This window comes from Hylaeus volcanicus, chromosome 5, assembly GCF_026283585.1.
Source record: "Hylaeus volcanicus isolate JK05 chromosome 5, UHH_iyHylVolc1.0_haploid, whole genome shotgun sequence".
Classification (NCBI taxonomy): Eukaryota; Metazoa; Arthropoda; class Insecta; order Hymenoptera; family Colletidae; genus Hylaeus; species Hylaeus volcanicus.
The window spans coordinates 13,180,208-13,198,464 of record NC_071980.1 but is presented as its reverse complement, the minus strand read 5'-3'; the positions used below and the strand labels follow the sequence as shown (position 1 = coordinate 13,198,464).

Genomic DNA, 18,257 nt, shown 5'->3' with positions numbered 1-18,257 from the left:
ATGAAAAGTTATTCGTCTAGGTCGAATTTACTATGCATTATAGGTTTCTGTAAACATTTCTGAAGAGAAAACCACCCGCGGCAAATGTTGGAACGTTTTCTAGATCGTACAGATCCTGAAAATATTAATTTAGAACGCACGAATTCTGTTTGCCGGCGTTCGAAGGCTTCGCTCGCTTTATATCGGTAAATCAGGGCTGTCGTCATGCGTTCTGCACAATCGTCGCCACGCGCTTGAATAATAACCATCAAATTTTCGTAACTTTGTTAAAGTTCACCCCACATTGACGAATAGAACACCACTTTAAAGCTTAATGTTTCTACTTTTCGATACTTTAATCTTTTTTTTTATTTAAGTTAGTGTTCAGGGGTAAACTCTGCTCTAAAGAGAAATTTGTTAGGTAGCAATTTTCATTAAAAATTAACAACAAAATATACAATTATAGATTGAATTAATTGTTAAATAATTCAATTTAGATTTAAATAAAGTTTGCTCAATACCAAATTAGCAAAAGTCGAATAATTGAAGACAAAAAAACGGGAAAATAATGATTAAAATTTAAACAGTGGCCAATTGTCTTCGTTTTGTTGAGTTGCAGTATAAATGAAATATTAAAAATGAAGAATTCCTTATCTGGAACATGTAAATGTAATACAAAAACCGATAGCGCGTGGCACCGATTAGGCGAATCCCGTAGCGACGGCCCTGACTGACCGAAACATACCGAGCAATGACTGTGCAGCGGCAAAACACCGTTCATGCGTACCGAGTTGACATTTTGTCAAACCGTATGGATTAGAAACCGTTCCAACATTTGCCGCGAATGGTTTTCTCTTCAGAAATGTTTGGAGAATCCGATAACGTAGTGTAAATTCGACCTAGGTGAATAACTTTTCATTAAAATACAAAAGTATTTCGCGAACAATTCACGCATCATCACCTTTTTGAACTTCGGTGTTCATTACAGGCATTCAAAGGAGCAGATAATTCTAAAGGAATATGTCTTCATATTCGGAAAACACTCCTCTATCTTTTAAGATTAAATAGAACTTTCTAGCGTTCGTGGTTTTCAAGTAGTACTACGTTTTCTCTAAAAATCGACCGTTTTTACAAAATCTCGTATTTCTCGAAAACTAAGGGTGATGGAGCAATTTCACTTTCAGATTCGTATTTAGGACGAGGAACCCTATAAGAATCACCTAGTGGCTATCGCGGAAAAAAAATCGTGTTGGACAGAGACCATTGAGCCTTACAAGACTACTAGTGAGGGTGTTAGAAAATAAAACGATAAGAGTAAATAGAGTAATGAGAATGTAACATGTGAAAGAATGTAAAGAATACGTAACAAAGTCTCATCTAGTAACGATGCTTGTTAAATAATTGAGTAAATATTGTAGAAAAGAGTGCTACAGATCTGCGTGGCCTACGCAGTGTTTAGAAGATTTCGTTTTTAATTCTTTTTTTATTAATGACAAATAGTCCTGTTACATGTGTCTTTCAAATATTTACGTGGCGAGTACATTTATTTCAGTTTTTAACTAATTTAAGATAATGAAGTTTACACCTGTGAATACATATTTATAGGATAAAGATGTATTCAAATTTACGCGCGTTTCTTCAAGGAACAGAATATGCTGCGCCATCTATCAGTAAAATGCTCAAGTTTGTCGTATAATAGTTTCTATTCATAGTGGCTAGATGGCGCCACTAATACCTTCTATAAGAAATTAGACGTAAATTCAATTTAAAAACTCTAATGCGATAGATTCATTATTTCATCTCCAGATGTGACATCATTTTCCACATGTAATTCTGTTTAAAATAAATCAAATAGGATTTGGTAGCGTCATCCAGCGCCAAGAACTGATAGAAATTATTTTGTTACAAATTTCGGCATTTTGCCGTTAAAATCGTCAAACGAATAGAAAACGCAAAACAGCAACGAAACATCGAATCAATTGTATCATTGAGCTTCTGTTCAAATTACATGTCACGTGGCTTTGTTTACTGTTTTCTTGCTGGACGAAGAATAACGTACAGTGTAGAAACTTGTCAAAAACTGGGAAAGAGACAGCGTTTAGCATATAATATTTCACGATTCAATCGATCTCTGTGTGCCTAGAAAATTGGTTTCGTAAATTTTTACCAACAGTTTACGAATTACGGTATTAATCAAATATATTATCGATGGATGACGTATATAGGTTATACAATAACAACGCGTCACCAAAGGTTCACATAAAAGAATATTTTGACGAATATCTGAACATGATAGCTAACACAGAAAGTTTTATACCTATGAAAAGAGATGACAGAGATTTGTTAGGACTTATGGGCATCCACCTCGGCGAAGAAGAAATATCCATGCTAGCAAATTATTGCAGGTAGTTTTCCTTACTATTTTCATGCCAAGTTGCAACAGTGGTGTATTTTCTTTTATAAAATTGCAAAATATATGCATTGTCGTCAGTGTTGACAATTTAACTGTAGAAGGAGAAATGCCAAAAATAATTAATCATAGAAAGATGAGAAAACAGGAGACGTTTGATCCTAAAGAACCAGAAGATGTGGATCTACAGACCATTCAGAATTTAAGAAGAAGACTACAACTAGGAACCAAAGTACTCTGTTACAAGTATAAAAGTGAATTAATCATAGTAAATGTCTACTTGATATATTGATCATTTAAGAAAGAAATTATTGTTGATATATAGTTATTCTATTTTTGTTTAGAATCATGACAAGAAAACAGAATTAGAAGCAAATGGCAAGTTTGCAATTCCTGGGCGAGATATTATAATCTATGTTAGGATTTATTATCCTTTCATTCAACGTGCAAGAAGTACACTAAAGACAGAGTGTGGTACTTTACTTAAATTAAACAATATCACAGCTATTCTAGGTTCTCAAACACTAGCTGATTTGAGAGATAAAATACCTTGCATTGCTGATCATACAATTTCTAAAGAGTGTAGTACAAATTTGGACAATGCTATAGGTCCAATGGCAAAGGTAATTTTTTCATGTATAGTTTGTATACTTTATAATTTATATTATATCTATATTTTGAAATGTTTGTATTACTTTATAGGATATCTACAAATCAGGATTTTTTTTCATCGAAGACACATTTTATAATGATACTAGATGTCCAACAAACGTTGATTACAGTAAGGTGATTCTAGATTGGGCTAAAAGACGACCAAAATTAGGACCTTTTAAAACTGCTTCAATGGAATATTGTCGATTAGATTCTTTATTCTTAAGGTTTGGTTATCCATGGGTGTATAAACACCAAGGTGGTTGTGAGCACTTGATCGTATTCAGTGATTCAAGGTAATTCAGTAAATTACACATGAATCTTAAATGATTATGATAAATCTATGTATACTTAGACTTAATTGAGTTTTCTTATTCAGGTTGATCAATCGTAACGACGACTTAGCTTTAGCCGCATATCCGCAAATAGTACGAATAAGACCTACTGGTTCTAAGTTTTGTATGATATGTACAGTGTACAGTGCACAGTGGATCACATTGGAGCATGAGAGAATACCACACAATCCTTGTTACTTCTGTGACTCGTGTTTCAAGTCTTTTAATTATATCGATGACAAAAAAGTTGGAAATTTCAAGGCATACCCCTATCCGCGTAATACAGAACTCGTAAAGAAAATAATAAATCTATAATGAAACGTTTTCATTTTTATAGTAAGTATAATTCTATTATTCTAAAAATTAAATTATTTTATTGATGACTTCAGAGAATACAATTTCTTTAAATTATCCCTTGCACTATGAAGTTCTGGTTTAATTTCCAATGCTTTCTTGTACATATATTCGGCTTCATTCAATTTATTCCATCGATGGTAAAGTACGCCTAAATTTTATTGATATTAAAGTTAAATACATACATTTAATATTCGTATATAAAATTTCCAAATTTACCCAAGTTTGTAAAAAACATAGAATCTGTTGGATTTTTCGATATTGCAATTTTGAAGTGCATTTCCGCTGCTACAAAATTTCCAGCTTTGCCTAATATATTTGCAATATTAAAGTGAATAGAGGCATTATCTGGTAGGAACTGTAAAGCTTGAGTCGCTGTTTTAAGTGCATCTTCACGCATACCTAAAACAATGCATATATTTACTGTATTATAGTTTATACGTATAAACGTGTAATTAATTTTATTTAGATACCTAAATCATCAAGAAGTAATATCATGTTCGTCCATGCTCTTCTGTGAGTTCTTCTCTGTCTAGTAGCCGCTTCCCAAGCTTTTAAAGCTTTATCGTAATTTCTTTGTTCCAAATACTGTAATCAGAATTCCTTGTTTTAGAACAAATGATTTTATTTCATTGAATCAATGTCCATTTTACTAACCAATACGCCCAAATTGTATAAGCAATCAGGGTATTTGGTTCTATGAGAAAGAGCCGTTAAGTAACTCTTTTCAGATTCTTTGTACTTCTTTAGTGCCGATAGGACAATACCTAAATTCATCCATGCTGTGGCAAAGTCTTCCCTAAAACTCACAACTTAGTGACTGTTTCTAATTCAAAAATTTTAGGCACGACTACATAAACTTTTTCATCTGCTTGCATCTCAAATAGTCTATTATAATCAGACTTACTGCAGCTCTATAGCCCGTTTAAATAAACTTTCTGCTTCTAAATATTTTTCTTGATCCTTGAGCAAGTTGCCAAGGTTGTTCATAGCTTGAGCGTACTTAGGATTTAATCTGTTAAAAAGATATTGAATTTACATTAATCCCTGTTGTTTTACTTAGAAATATATTTCGCGTACATTGTTGTACCTTAAAGCTTCTTCGTATGCGTACTGTGCCAAGGTCGAATTTCCAGCATCAGCAGCATTTTTAGCAATATTATAATGAACTTTCGCGTTTAACGGACAAACAAGTAACGCTGATCTGAAAAGCGATGTTTCAGTTTTCCATTGATCACTTCTCATCCACGATCTCGTGAAAAATAATGAAATTAAAATTGTGTATGCTAATAATGCATATTGCATAGAAATACGATTACAAAGTTTATGTAATCCTATAACGAATAAGAGACAATAACCAGCAGAAGGAATGTATAAGGTTCTCTCTGCTAACACAAATCCAACATTAAAAAAGATATTACTAGCTGGGAGAAATGGAATGACTAGTATCGCCAGTCCCATAATTGTATATCTGTAAATAAAAAAAAAACATTTCTTACAGTAGCTTTACAGTTAAATAAATTTATGATGATATAATTACCTTACAGATTTATCTTCATGTGGGTTGAATGCATAAGTGAACAGTAGGCCAATAATCAGCCAAAAAATAAGAACATAAAGTATTCTTATATCATATGTAGTAATTAAAGGTACACAACCCATAGACCAGTCGAAGCATAACCATTGTGGACATATCAGAAGCCATGCATTTAAACAGTAAATATAACTATAATTCATCATTCGCAAAAATATATTATCTAAAAATGATGCTGGATTATCAACAGGCTGAAAAGTAGGAGGTTTAAATCCCATAACACTGAATCTTGAAATTACGAGTATTAAACCAGATAGAAAAAGTATAAAAAGCCTGATCAATAATTTTCGTTTCTGCATAATAATATTCTTTATTTTTGTGTAAGAGAATTGTATAGTCAGAAACGTGATCACATCAGAAGGCAGCACCTTGTTTACCACTACAAGATCATATATACTGCAAATACCCTGAAATAAATTATAATTATTGGTATATATTAACATACAATAAATTTGTCATGTTTCTTACAATTGCTGTAATTCCAGTCTCCTTGCATAACATTGAAATTCCTATAGATATGATGCAACCACACATACTGCACCATCTACATAGTAATCTTGTTCCATAGATTGAATAATTGTATAGCAAAATAGACAACCACATAAATAGAGCACACAACAATTCTGCTCTACCTACAATACCTGAAACCTAAATATTAAAAGTATTACTCAAAATTATGTTTGTATTTTAGAAAAAAAAAATTAATTTAAACAATAACTCTTACAGCTTCTGTGTGTACTGGGTGAACAGCAAATAATATAGTAGCATAAACTGCAATGTTTTTCTCTTTTGAGCCCAAAATTATGTTAAATACAGGCAACAGTAATATACATACAAGTGTATGTAAAATAATATTTACTATATGATAATCTTGAGCTACAAAAGTTTCACGAAGCCAGAATTGTAATCTAAAAACGTTAATATTTCTCAGTAATTGATGTTCAAATATAATATTTCTTATAAACATATTTTTACCTGAAGGTAAGAATTGTAAGTGGTCGGTATGATCTATGACTTTGCTTGTAAGTTAATTTAGTGCCCCAAAAATCATTTTTAAATAAATCTTTAAGAGGATTTGTTTGTACATCTTCATTATTTATAATGGCTTCAGAATCATCAAACACAAAGTCACCATTGTAGCTATTAGCAAAGCACAAAGACAATAATGTGATTATAAGTAAAGAAAATGGTAGTGGAACGTCTGAAAGTACGAAATTATTAATCAAAGTATTAATTCTGTTTATAATTTGAACTTCGTTATAACAGAGGTATAATAATCTACCCGGTAAGCTAACATCCGTTTTCGGTAACATATTTGTTTTCCTCAATATTCACTTGTCAAATATTTACATTGAACATTTACATGTTTGTGCAGTCCACTTAAAGGATAAACAAGAGGATGAAACTTCTTATTCGGCACTCTACAGTTAACTATAAGTCAAAACAACAAATATTTCAATTACTTCCTGAAATAGTATTAACCTTAAAGCTAGCATTTTCTGGAAATTAGTGTTACCACAAACAAGGTATAGAATAGATCGGTCATTCGATAGGAGTTTGTGATACAATCTCTGTGGTTTAATCAGGTTTAATATGAACCGAACCGAAATATCGACTATAATAACTACTGATTTATCGCGAGGTCGCCATTTCAATTAATTAACTGTAGTTAACCGCATAGGAATCGGAAACAATCGGAAGTAAAATGGACCAATGACTATATAGTACACTAATTTATTAGGAAAGGAAATATCTACAAAAATAGAATAAATCAAATCTTTATCTATTTTGGAAAGCCGACTTTGATATCGAATATACATAAAACCACCAGTGTCGCAATACAAGGTACGATTTTGTAGATCAAGATTTATTTTATATACTAAGTGGTCCACGTGCTCCGAATTTTTAAATCAGTCGCATTTTACAAATTTTGTCGACCGTTTGGACCGTATTTGTATGCACACGTATTAATATGTAAATTAAATACTTTTTGCGTTAGATATAGGTATTCAGTCAACAAATATGGATTTTAATTTATAATTAATGAGCTTGTCGTAATACAATAATTGAGTCAGTGATATAATGGCACTTTCAACAAACATGTCGCATATTATAAAAATGTACCAAAGATTAACATCAAAATATCCATTGATTGTTCAAGCTACCCAAGCTGGTAATAGAATAACAAATATTCTGTACTTGTATAATAAAAACTCATACTTGTAATTAATTGTATTATTAAATGAACAGGTACATTGATGGCACTTGGTGATCAGATTGCTCAAAACTTAGTTGAACAAAGAAAAATTAAGGATTTAGATTTTGTAAGGACAGCCCAATTTGGAAGTATAGGTTTTTTTATTGCTGTAAGTAGTTATAGTATAACGATATTTAAAACACCCATTATTTAATTGTACTTACATATTTGTTTGTTGAATTATCGTCTATTTTATAATGATTTTATAAACTGAACTTATGACAGGGTCCCGTAACACGAACCTGGTATGGAATATTAGATAAATATATTGGTTCTAAAGGAGGAGTTGTAGTATTAAAAAAAGTATGTTATGATCAAATATTTTTTGCACCTTCATTTTTACTAGTTTTATTATCTGTAATTGGTATGTTTAAAGAAAATAGTGCAGAAAATGTTAAAACAAAATTAAAAAACGAGTATCCTGATATTTTAAAAAATAATTATAAGGTAATGTATAATGTGTGCAATGGGATAAACCTTCTATATTATTCCAGTTATATGTATTTTCAATATTTGTGGGTGCAAATTCTGTTTCAGGTTTGGCCTGCAGTACAATTATTTAACTTTTATTTTATACCTTTACAATACCAGGTTTTAACAGTACAATCAGTAGCTCTGTTGTGGAATACTTACATTTCATATAGGACAAGTTTAGGAAATCAATAGGTTTATGAAATAATTACAGGTTTAAAAACATTGATGGTATATGTTTAACTTTTTTAATACAAACATTCTCTTAAGTGTTATATTCTAAAAGTTCTACACAGTAGAGTAATACAAAAATTGGTGTCTTTTAAAAAACAAATGATGAAAATGATCATAAACAATATGATCTTGCAATAACAATTGTAATATTATAAATAACGAATAAAAGAACTATCTCTTTCTCTCTCTATCTCTCCCTCACACACACACACCCTTACCTTTTTACATAGCAACAGAATTACACTCCTTTACAACTAATTGACAAACAGGATTATAATCATAAAGTGTACTCTACTTTTTATAGAATAATATTTCTTGTTTCTCTATAGTTTTCTGGTATTAAAATACAAAATATATGTTCCCTTGAATTTATTATTTATGTATAAATAAACTATATAAACAAGCTTCACATTACGATTTCTTTTTCATGATTAAAAGTATTGATATTTTTTACAAAAGGATACATTTTGAATATGTTAAAAATAAAATTATTTTACGGAATGTAACTATTTATAAAACTGTTAAATGATCGAGTACAAACACCCAGCGTTAAGCTTTGTGCCAAAATACTTACTACTCACACTAAATATGTACAACATATAAAGTGTAGTAAAATAAATAAAAATTTTATCTAAATTATCTATGATCTATGTAAGTGTAATTGCTATCAACAATTCATAGTGGAACTTTTTCAGCTTTTGCAACCGCAGCAGGTATAGTTTCATTAGTTTTAGATGATATACACGTACCAAGTAATTCTGGACACAATAATTCATTTGTAGCAATCTTCTGAATTTTTTTTAATAAATCATAATTGATACGCTGCGTAATTACGGAGTCGGATCTATATTAATATAATATAATAATAATTATGTAACGATATATTTTTATGCCTTTAATTTGTATGTCTATGCATATAAGGAAGCACGTACTTGTATTCTGGATGTGAAATAACTTCCTTCCTTAACCATGCTGCAGTTGTCAATAATTCTCCTGAAGCTCTCTTTTGTATCAATTTCAAATATGCTTGTACGGTGCAGTGTGTGTCAGCATCTACATCCATACTGGCTAAGTACGAGTTTACTAGTGGTATTAAACCAGGAAAGACGTCATCCTAAAACCAGTTAATATGTTTTTATTTTTGTTAATTTTTCAATTGATTTTATTTACCAGAGGAAAATTATACCTTTCCATTGATAATTTCATTAATGGTAAACTCCGTACATTCCGCTTGTCCATTATCTTGATTTTTTGCATCGGATGTAATATCTCGGCGAAACCAAAATTTTTCTGCTTTAACTGCGTTCCTCTTTTGAGCTCTAGCCATATTTTTATCAACTTTACTAATCGGTATCAATAGATTTAATTTGTAACTTAAAATAACTCTTGTAAGTAGAACAACGAAACAAACTATTGCAGCATTTTCGAAATCGGTAATTTGAACTTCGCATGGGCGAAATTCAACTCGCCACCCTATAGAAGAGTTTGGTGGTGGTGGTTTAAACCGCATTGTTTGCCAATTGGTTGATTGAATGTTCTAAAATTTTACGTTAATGTATATAAAATAATATACTCGCAATATATATTATGTTATATGTTACTAATAGGAACAATAATTACTTCAAAGTGATCAGTATCTTTTTCATCATCTTGATACACTTTTTCAGAAAATAGAGACACAGAATCCCTGATAAACAAATGAGCTATGTGTTGTGCTAATAACTTGTCAATTCCATTATCCTGAAGCTGTTTATATATTTCATCATCATATGTTAATGGCACATCATTGTATTTTTCTCCTTGTTCGCTAAGATATGAATCAATAGAATCATATCTAGATTTACTGATTCTGAATTTGTTTTCCTTCAGAGGCTTTAAACCACGTTCTTCCTTTGTTCTGCAGTCGACAGAACAAGATATCACATTCCATCGACAATCAACGTCGCTTATATATCCTCGATAAAATGGACTAGCTGCGGTTAAAGCCAACTGTTGAATGTTAAACAAATGTTCTGTAATGTATGCGCGAAAAAAAAGCTAACTTCGCATTTTTATCTTCTAGGCGAAAATAACAATATTGTTATGCGTCACTAACCATTATTGGACACAAAGGTGTTAATTGATCATACAATGTTCTTGCTTCCTCTATATTACACGCTTGAAACGTAAGTTGCAAACAGCAACATCCCATTCCAAATCCCATAGCATCCATGTAAATATGATCTTCTTTTGCTGCGCTACTAGATTCATTTTCGATCAAGGTACCAAAATCCTCTTTAAATGGATTTGGAACATTTTTATCTTTATAAACTGTAAACAAATGCTGTATGTTAAACTTAAATTGTCTTATCTACAGAAAACTAAACATGAAAGGGATACAAGTTCTTCGTTACCACATGATTGTTCAAAAAATTAATTTGTTTTACAAATTTGTATAAGAAATTAATCTGAATTAACATTGTTTTCCTTTTCAAAACTGGTAGCATACCTCAAGAAGGTCACAGGAAGAAAGCCGTTGTCAATTAAATAAATAAACTATTCTCCACACGTTTTCTGGAGTTTCCTTTACTTGCTCTTACTTACTGATAAGAAAGGGTAGATACTTTTGAAGTATATCAAATACTTCAATATGAAGGCATTAAGTAAATTAAATACATACTAGGAATGTTTATAGCAACTTTTTCTCCACGCCGTTGTCTTATGTTGCCTGTTAATGTTTTGAATCGTGGATGACCTGGAAATATAGCTTCATCTGGGAAAAATAAACTTCTCGATACACTAGTACTTGGTGTAGGTTGTGCAGGAGGATCTGTAAAATCAATTGCTCCTGTTCTATAGGATGAGATATTCGTTAATTGGATCTATATTAAATACTTATACATCTATCATATTCTGGTATGAACACTATTTTATATACCTTGGAAAATTAGTTAAAGACATTAGGACCTCATTGGGTTGAAGCAATTTTGAAGCTTCTTGCCTTCGATACTTCATATTTGCTTCAACAACATTAAAATGAACTAACAAACCCCCATATGGTTTTCCTGGTGTTCCTTCAATCATATAAGCTCCATATTCAGGTCTCCATAATGATTTAATATTGCTGTAAGGAATTGTGTATTAGAATATGAGTTTAATATAATATTATTGTTTGCTAACAAATAAGTTTTAATTTCTTGTTTAAGGGAGGAGAAAAAAATATTTACTCTGGATCATTATCTTCTTTTTCATTTAAAATTTGCAGTATTTCTGGAGCCCTTAAGCTGAGCTTTGCAGTTTTTGCTACATCATCAAATTTAATAATCATATATTCCACCTGTGTTAAAACAACGAATAAAATGTTAACGGCACTACAACAATTTAGTTTTAATTAAACTAACATTAAACATTAAAATAACATTAAAACATTAAAATAATAAGTAAATTTAGAAATCACATGGTAAAAGCAAAAGTGTTGACTCATCCATCTAGATGTATTTAAACTGTAATTGAAATCAGGAAAACTCAAGGTTATGGCTTATAATAGTTCTGGAACTACTACTGTACATTCATCAATTACATCAATTAATAACCATGCAACAATGTTGACGATAAAAGCAAATCAAGGATAATCTCGCATAAATAATACATACATGAATTAATAAGCATCTATGTGAAATAGAAATAAATTTAACTGAAAAAAAGGTGATTTTTCATGTTTATTGAAATGTGTACTAGAATGACATAACTATATTACTTTATCCATTAGAAGATGATAATTTCAATGTAAAAATACAATTTTTCGAAATTTAGCTATGTATTAATAATATGTATATATTAAATAATATTTTGCAATTTGTAATACTCTTTAAGACAGATACATAAGGTAATATTTTTAGCGATTATTTATGATATCTAACTTTTTGTAGCATGACATAGCAAAATAAGTTTATAAGTGTTTCAGGAATGTGAAAAATTGAAAAATGGATATTACCTCATCACCCCATTTCAGCACATCACCCTGTCGATCTCTGAGCCTCTTGTACAAGTTAATAAATTGAATAATTCCATGCTTTCGTACGTGATCGGCAAGGTTTTTTGTTTCCTCCCAGCTTAAAGGATTTCCCACAGACAACAAACCCATATTTGTAAAATGTACAGGTTAGCAGTTATATGGGTGTGTTTCAAAATTTGATACTTAAAACAAAATTTCGCGCAAAAGTGGCTCAATCCGACTTGTGCCGAGGTACACCGAGGCACAACCACACTTGTGTATTAAAAATCACCGAAATTTCACAATGAAATAAGATATATACAGTACCAACGACGCTTTATATACTACCTACAGTCTTCGTCGAAGTATCCCGTCACTTTTAATGATATATATCGTTGGGTAAATGAAAGAATCGACTTGGGAGACCTCCTACCATTTGCTGTGTAGAAGTAAACTCTTCCACCACTTCCTACCTCAACCGGCAGTTTGATTTTCCGGAGTTTGATAAAGATGGGATTTAAAAGAATTTTATAAGAATGATGCGTAATGTTTCCTTACAGGAAAATATAGGCTATCAAGACGATAAGAATTAGATGAAGAGTAGAAAGAGTTATAATTTCTTCTCCTCCCAAATTTTTTCTATTGTTAGAATTTCAACCTAACCATGTTCTCTTACTACCACATTACATTGTTTGAAAAATAATGGTTTCAATGATTCGTGAGTTATCTTTTACGCGATAAATATTATGTAACCGAGTATTTCCTTTTACCGTGAGTCATATTTTAAAACAAAATTATTTCAACATTAAAAACCATGCTTTTAAATAAGTGTAATTTGATACTTTATGCAACTAATAATTAGTTACAAAACTATAATTTGCAGAGTTATTGAATATTTGTTATTTTGTATGAACTTGTGCAATATTTACATACTTATAATAGTATTATATACTGCATATAAAAATAGTTAATATATTAAATAAATTGAAGATTACTAATGAAAAGTTAAATAAAATGGAAAACAACGTTGTTTGCCAATCATAGAACTGTAAAATATTTCAAATATCTTGCAACAAATTATCAAGAAGATATCATTTTTATAGATAAAGAAGAGTTACAACTTCATGTTTTCTTACTACCACATTATATTGTTTGAAAAGTAATGATTTTAATGATTCGTAAGTTATTCTGTTTTAAAACAAATTATTTCTATTTTAAAAACTATATTTTTAAATACGTCATTTGACACTTATAGTTACTTTATGGGACCAATAACTAGCTACAGCACTATGACTGTCAGTCTTATTGAATATTTGTTATCTTGCATGAACTTGTGCAATGTTTACATACTTATAATTATCACTAGATGTAAGATTAATGATACAGTAGAATTGAAAGGTAGGATAGGGGGCATATGTCAGAGGATTAAGTATGTTGCAATATGTATGACAAAGCATTTTATTACAATTGTTTCTTTTTTACAGATCAAGCTTATAACATTGTGTTATAAGTTATAGATCCGGTTTATTTTACATGATCTGGCCATGCTGAATAATACATACACATGTATGTAGTTTAGTCGAACAGACCGAATCCCATGTCTTCATCTTCGGATTCTTCCTTCTCTTCTTCCTTCTTTTCAGCAGCGGGTGCTTCTGCAGCAACCGTGGCCGGAGCAGCAGCAACAGCAACTGCAGCAAATTTGCTTGGATCCTATGAAAACACCATTACGAAATAATATAAATGTACATGTAAATCATTTTTAGGAGAACTATATATTCTCCATTTAATTTCAGACAGCATTTCATGCGTTTTTTCAACAAAAAATCCTAAAGTGTCAGTGGGTTCTGCTATTGCTAGCTCTGACACTTTAACTAGGACTCTCAGATGTATGTTTATCATCATACTTATATTCATAAAAATAATTGTTATTGTATACAGTAAAGAAAAGTATTGAACATACCTTGATGTATTCCTTGATTGTTGCAGCTTCTGCAAACTCAATTTCAGTAACAGCAGCAATAGCCAACAGATTCTTGAACCCGTTAACAATACTGTGAGGAGCACTAGCTACTGTAGGATAGCCAATGGCTAAACAGACTGAAGCTAAGTTTGCAACGCCGGCCATGAATTTTTCACGGAGATCTTCTGGTTTGATATCCAAAATTTCAGGTGCAAAAATAGTACCAGAGTCATAAACTTGTTCGACAATTAAACCATATGAGAAAGGAGAAATATTCAACATATTCAGAAGAGTGGCTTCTGATGCACCAACTTTATCACCTGGCTTCAAAATGTGGACATCATTCTAAAACAATAAGTGTTAATTGTACAAAACCTACATATATTATAAATGATGATTTGAACCTGAATTAATACAGGTATACAATAGGGAAATTAATATATAATATATACATACCACAATTTCAATAGTACCCTTGGAAATTTTAGTGGGAATACTTAGAGCTTGGAAGAAAGATGTTTTATCAGGACTAAGTCCAGTATTTTGAGCAGGTACAATTACGCTAAGCGGTGCAATAGTTCCTGCTCTAGCTGGTGCTCTGACCTTATTTTCCAAAAGTTTGTCTCTTACTTCAATTAAATCTCCACGAGTAAAAACAAAACCGACATTCCCACGAATGTGAGGTAAAAGCTTTTCCAATGCTGCATTACGTTCAATATGACCACGAATTGCTTTTCTCATCATGGTATTTTTTCCCATTAATACAACAGCATTCCCACGAAGGGACATGCGAATTTGTTGCATCTGTTTAGAGCCAACATTGTCTGCACCCACAATGAAACATTTGGGATAGTCATCCAAAAGTTGCTACAGAGAAATATAATTGTTTCCATGAAAATGATACAAATTACAGGCACCTATTTAAACATTAGAAACATTCTGTTACGAGATACTTACAACAAGTTTTGTGAAGTAGTTTGACTTCCATGTTGTCTTATCCTCCCTACCCATCTTGAAGTGTGTGTAGGGATTACGAAGAGTTTAAGGACTGGAAAAAAACAAAGATCGATCAAAATATGGCTCACCGCACTTGTTATAATATTTGTCATTCAAATTAGAGTCAGACATAATAATTTATAATCTTTTAACCCGCACACAGATGGGTTCCGCTATTTCTAGCTTCCGTGTGGTTCTCGGAATTATCAGACGCGTTATTTTATCATCATATAAAATCAGTATTATATAAAGTGTACATGAACGTTCAGAAAAACTTGTTGAAAATTTGTAAATAACTAGATAGTGTAGGAAGTTCGCTTATGGCCACATGGCACGCTAACCCTATTAACTGTTTCTTTCAGGTTATTTGAACAAATTAAACTAATAATTTGTATTTTTTCAATTCTATTTGGTAAATATAGCATATATAATGTTGGAAAATAATGATTGAATACGGAAGATTAGTAATTTCTTACTTTACTAGAGAAACAGTAAATCGAACTTTACTCACCGTGACAACGGTTGCGGGTACAATGGAGGAGAAAGGAAATTTCGTCATACAAACCTATCCGCTATACTACAGGAAGTTGTCCTCTTACCGCGAAATTTTCTTAATTTTAAAAAGGAAGTTATAAGTACAAAAATTCATGGAAGTATAAAATTGCACATTGTATTTGTACTTCATATTTATTTGTTTCTTTTAAATTACATATAAGACAATATATATATATATATATATCCAGAAATACTGTTAAATCAATTTTTATTATATATAAAACACATCACAACTGCATAGATATGACACGATTCTGAATAAAAAATAAATTATTTGTAAAATAGAGAAATGTTTTGCTTGTACAATCAGGAAGAGATCTTTATGCGCTTGTGCAATGAATGCGTAACTGTACAAATTTGTTGATAAATAGGATGTACATAGATAATTGTGTTAATTTTAAAGTATTGTTTCAAACAATTTTTTGATTTTCCCCTGTCTTACGCTGACAGAACTTCTTCTGTACATTTCTTTAATATATTCAATGCAAAATCAATATCATTCTTATTGAGAAGAGTAGAAATACAAAGTCTGAGACTAGGTCTAGGTAAATCTCTTTCTGCTTCTAAATAGATAGGTGTTACAACAGCTAAATTATTTTCAATACATTTTTCAGAGATTTTGGAAAGTATGTTTTTTTCTGTGTCACTATCTAATTTTTCTTTCAGATATACATGTTTTACAGGAGATTCTGGGAAACTTGAACATTCTAAACAGTGAATGTCTTGAAGTCCACTATTAATGGCTACACAATTATCTTTCAGCGATTTAAATATTTGTGGATTATTTTTCATAATATCTAAAGAAGTAATAGCAGCTGATGTCAGGAGAGGTGGCAGAGATGCGGAGAAGCAGTATCCAAGTCCGGATAAACGATGATGTTCTATAACAAATGATGTACCTACGCAAAAGCCACCGATAGATCCTATTGCCCACTCCAAAGATCCTAAAAATAATATAAATAAATTATGTAAATAGATTAATAACCAATAATCACAATTATTATGCATTCTAATAACACTAGTTACCCATAATCATGTCAATTTCATGTCTAGGAATACCAAAGTGTTCTGTAACACCTTTTCCTTGGGCACCAAGTGTTCCAAATGATATTGATTCATCGATAAATATTCTCAATTTATATTCCTTACAAAGTGAAACTAGTTCTGGTAATGGACAAATATTTCCTGTATTCATATAAATACCTTCAACTATTAAAAAGCGTTTAATTTTGGTTGCTTTCTTAGAATTTTGTTTGTCAAGTTCTGCTTGTTTCATTAATAGATTTCGAAGATCATTCACATCATTGTGTTTAAAATATTTAACATTAGCTTTAGATGCATCTAAGCCTTTTTGTATGGCAAAATTTACTTTTTCATCTACAAATATAATATCTTTGCGCTTACAATAAGCTGCTATGGAAGATGCTATTGTACTAAATCCATAAGAATATACTACAGCTTCTTCTGTGTCTGTATAATTTGCTAAACGCTCTTCTAATTCAAGATGAACATCAACAGTACCATAAAATCCACGTGGACCACAAGATCCTATACCATATTTTCTTATAGCTGCTATCGCTCCTTTTTCTATTTCATTATTTTCTGTTAAACCTAGGTAATTGTGCGTACCTAAATTCAAACAATCTTTGCCATCAACTATTATTCTCTTCCCTGCTTTAGATGTTATACATCTTGGATATAAAGAAGAATGATTGGCTTGTGAAGTGGGTATTAATGGTTCAGGTTTCCACTCTGCAAGTTTCTTCTCCACTTCATCTTCTGTTGGCACTCTTTCGTGTCTATTGTAACGTTTCTTAGCTATAAACCAAACAAGCCAAAGGATCAAGAATGATCCTAGCAGTGTATGATATTGAGGTATTGTGCTTAAAATCTCCATGGATTCGATCAATATGAATTTTGTGCACATGATGTTAATTGTATGATATTTTGTGTACCCTGTTTTCAATTCGTTGTAGATTAACAAAATCAATCACTTTGTATATCGTAATGTACAATGCTTTCTTAGCAAAGTAGTAATGTTAGGATGTATTTACGCGATATGATTATAGTAAAATTTATAAACATATCATACGGACCCAAAATATATGATACTATGGTAGCAATATGTGTACTTTCATTATACGGGTAGAGTTATAAAATACTACGAAATCTAAAACTTCATGATAATGAATACTAATACTTCTAAAGAAAAATAATAGATAAAGTTATTTCTGACTCAGCGTAATTACTGCAGTCAGCTTTTTTGACTGCAGAACTAGATGGCAGCACTAATCAGTTATATAGATCAGTGCGGAACATTCGAAGAATTGTTTTACATTACATTTTGTGTTAAATTCAGAAGGTACGCATACATTTTCGCAGGTTCTCTATACAAGTGGTACTGCACTTTCAATTACACCTTATCGTTTTGAGTAAAACTGTGTACTAAAAAGTGTAGTACTGAAATTCAGAGTCATTTAAAAAC

General features: G+C 31.2%; 6 protein-coding genes across 8 annotated transcripts; 2 read left to right on the top strand and 4 right to left on the bottom strand.

The window, feature by feature from the left end:
* The first annotated feature begins 1,800 nt into the window (after positions 1 to 1,800).
* On the top strand, positions 1,801 to 5,417 carry LOC128877400 (snRNA-activating protein complex subunit 3). Of its 2 annotated transcripts, none has more exons than XM_054124681.1 (6): positions 1,801 to 2,384; positions 2,471 to 2,657; positions 2,734 to 3,012; positions 3,092 to 3,336; positions 3,420 to 3,711; positions 5,277 to 5,417. In XM_054124681.1, exons 1-5 carry the CDS (start codon positions 2,188 to 2,190, stop codon positions 3,688 to 3,690), a joined length of 1,179 nt encoding a protein of 392 aa, XP_053980656.1. In that variant the 5' UTR covers positions 1,801 to 2,187; the 3' UTR covers positions 3,691 to 3,711; positions 5,277 to 5,417. The 2 variants fall into 2 exon arrangements, with proteins under 2 accessions (XP_053980656.1, XP_053980657.1); XM_054124682.1 differs by having other exon boundaries at positions 2,245 to 2,384; positions 2,491 to 2,657.
* Positions 3,721 to 6,981, bottom strand: LOC128877397 (protein O-mannosyl-transferase TMTC4-like). 2 transcript variants are annotated; one of them, XM_054124676.1, is made up of 11 exons: positions 6,840 to 6,981; positions 6,299 to 6,754; positions 6,048 to 6,231; positions 5,792 to 5,971; positions 5,270 to 5,730; positions 4,820 to 5,200; positions 4,637 to 4,744; positions 4,387 to 4,528; positions 4,203 to 4,317; positions 3,949 to 4,131; positions 3,721 to 3,880 (listed from the first exon to the last, which is right to left on the bottom strand). In XM_054124676.1, the coding sequence occupies exons 2-11, from the start codon at positions 6,634 to 6,636 to the stop codon at positions 3,744 to 3,746; spliced, it is 2,229 nt and encodes a 742-aa protein (XP_053980651.1). In that variant the 5' UTR covers positions 6,637 to 6,754; positions 6,840 to 6,981; the 3' UTR covers positions 3,721 to 3,743. The 2 variants fall into 2 exon arrangements, with proteins under 2 accessions (XP_053980651.1, XP_053980652.1); XM_054124677.1 differs by lacking the exon at positions 6,840 to 6,981 and having other exon boundaries at positions 6,299 to 6,524; positions 6,606 to 6,747.
* A 44-nt stretch (positions 6,982 to 7,025) lies between these two features.
* Positions 7,026 to 8,466, top strand: LOC128877402 (protein Mpv17). Its single transcript, XM_054124684.1, has 5 exons — positions 7,026 to 7,168; positions 7,323 to 7,496; positions 7,574 to 7,689; positions 7,806 to 8,027; positions 8,118 to 8,466. Exons 2-5 carry the CDS (start codon positions 7,406 to 7,408, stop codon positions 8,244 to 8,246), a joined length of 558 nt encoding a protein of 185 aa, XP_053980659.1. The 5' UTR covers positions 7,026 to 7,168; positions 7,323 to 7,405; the 3' UTR covers positions 8,247 to 8,466.
* Positions 8,467 to 8,639: 173 nt separating this feature from the next.
* On the bottom strand, positions 8,640 to 12,946 carry LOC128877398 (glutamate--cysteine ligase catalytic subunit). The gene is made up of 9 exons (XM_054124678.1): positions 12,259 to 12,946; positions 11,492 to 11,601; positions 11,203 to 11,388; positions 10,945 to 11,117; positions 10,381 to 10,595; positions 9,906 to 10,274; positions 9,472 to 9,822; positions 9,218 to 9,399; positions 8,640 to 9,129 (listed from the first exon to the last, which is right to left on the bottom strand). The coding sequence occupies exons 1-9, from the start codon at positions 12,406 to 12,408 to the stop codon at positions 8,961 to 8,963; spliced, it is 1,905 nt and encodes a 634-aa protein (XP_053980653.1). The 5' UTR covers positions 12,409 to 12,946; the 3' UTR covers positions 8,640 to 8,960.
* Positions 12,947 to 13,700: 754 nt separating this feature from the next.
* Positions 13,701 to 15,789, bottom strand: LOC128877401 (60S acidic ribosomal protein P0). The gene is made up of 5 exons (XM_054124683.1): positions 15,729 to 15,789; positions 15,179 to 15,269; positions 14,678 to 15,088; positions 14,222 to 14,566; positions 13,701 to 13,971 (listed from the first exon to the last, which is right to left on the bottom strand). Exons 2-5 carry the CDS (start codon positions 15,230 to 15,232, stop codon positions 13,834 to 13,836), a joined length of 948 nt encoding a protein of 315 aa, XP_053980658.1. The 5' UTR covers positions 15,233 to 15,269; positions 15,729 to 15,789; the 3' UTR covers positions 13,701 to 13,833.
* Positions 15,790 to 15,963: 174 nt separating this feature from the next.
* LOC128877399 (serine palmitoyltransferase 1) lies at positions 15,964 to 18,048 on the bottom strand. The gene is made up of 2 exons (XM_054124680.1): positions 16,799 to 18,048; positions 15,964 to 16,716 (listed from the first exon to the last, which is right to left on the bottom strand). The coding sequence occupies exons 1-2, from the start codon at positions 17,697 to 17,699 to the stop codon at positions 16,211 to 16,213; spliced, it is 1,407 nt and encodes a 468-aa protein (XP_053980655.1). The 5' UTR covers positions 17,700 to 18,048; the 3' UTR covers positions 15,964 to 16,210.
* Between the last annotated feature and the right edge of the window lie 209 nt (positions 18,049 to 18,257).

Bases quoted from the DNA above. Each gene is read 5' to 3' on its own strand.
- LOC128877397 (XM_054124676.1), bottom strand. From the start codon at position 6,636: ATGTTACCGAAAACGGATGTTAGCTTACCGGGTAGATTATTATACCTC. The intron at 6,232-6,298 runs GTAAAAATATGT...TAACGTTTTTAG, and splicing joins CTTACAATTCTTACCTTCAG to ATTACAATTCTGGCTTCGTG. The intron at 4,529-4,636 runs GTAAGTCTGATT...TGTGAGTTTTAG, and splicing joins AAACGGGCTATAGAGCTGCA to GGAAGACTTTGCCACAGCAT.
- LOC128877399 (XM_054124680.1), bottom strand. From the start codon at position 17,699: ATGTGCACAAAATTCATATTGATCGAATCCATGGAGATTTTAAGCACA. The intron at 16,717-16,798 runs GTAACTAGTGTT...TATTATTTTTAG, and splicing joins TGAAATTGACATGATTATGG to GATCTTTGGAGTGGGCAATA.
- LOC128877400 (XM_054124681.1), top strand. From the start codon at position 2,188: ATGGATGACGTATATAGGTTATACAATAACAACGCGTCACCAAAGGTT. The intron at 2,385-2,470 runs GTAGTTTTCCTT...CATTGTCGTCAG, and splicing joins ATGCTAGCAAATTATTGCAG to TGTTGACAATTTAACTGTAG. The intron at 2,658-2,733 runs GTAAATGTCTAC...ATTTTTGTTTAG, and splicing joins ATAAAAGTGAATTAATCATA to AATCATGACAAGAAAACAGA.
- LOC128877398 (XM_054124678.1), bottom strand. From the start codon at position 12,408: ATGGGTTTGTTGTCTGTGGGAAATCCTTTAAGCTGGGAGGAAACAAAA. The intron at 11,602-12,258 runs GTAATATCCATT...GTTTTAACACAG, and splicing joins TGCTGAAATGGGGTGATGAG to GTGGAATATATGATTATTAA. The intron at 11,389-11,491 runs GTAAATATTTTT...AATTCCTTACAG, and splicing joins AAAGAAGATAATGATCCAGA to CAATATTAAATCATTATGGA.
- LOC128877402 (XM_054124684.1), top strand. From the start codon at position 7,406: ATGGCACTTTCAACAAACATGTCGCATATTATAAAAATGTACCAAAGA. The intron at 7,497-7,573 runs GTAATAGAATAA...TTAAATGAACAG, and splicing joins TGTTCAAGCTACCCAAGCTG to GTACATTGATGGCACTTGGT. The intron at 7,690-7,805 runs GTAAGTAGTTAT...AACTTATGACAG, and splicing joins GTATAGGTTTTTTTATTGCT to GGTCCCGTAACACGAACCTG.
- LOC128877401 (XM_054124683.1), bottom strand. From the start codon at position 15,232: ATGGGTAGGGAGGATAAGACAACATGGAAGTCAAACTACTTCACAAAA. The intron at 15,089-15,178 runs GTAAGTATCTCG...ATTTCTCTGTAG, and splicing joins ACTACTTCACAAAACTTGTT to CAACTTTTGGATGACTATCC. The intron at 14,567-14,677 runs GTATGTATATAT...TTATTGTTTTAG, and splicing joins AGGGTACTATTGAAATTGTG to AATGATGTCCACATTTTGAA.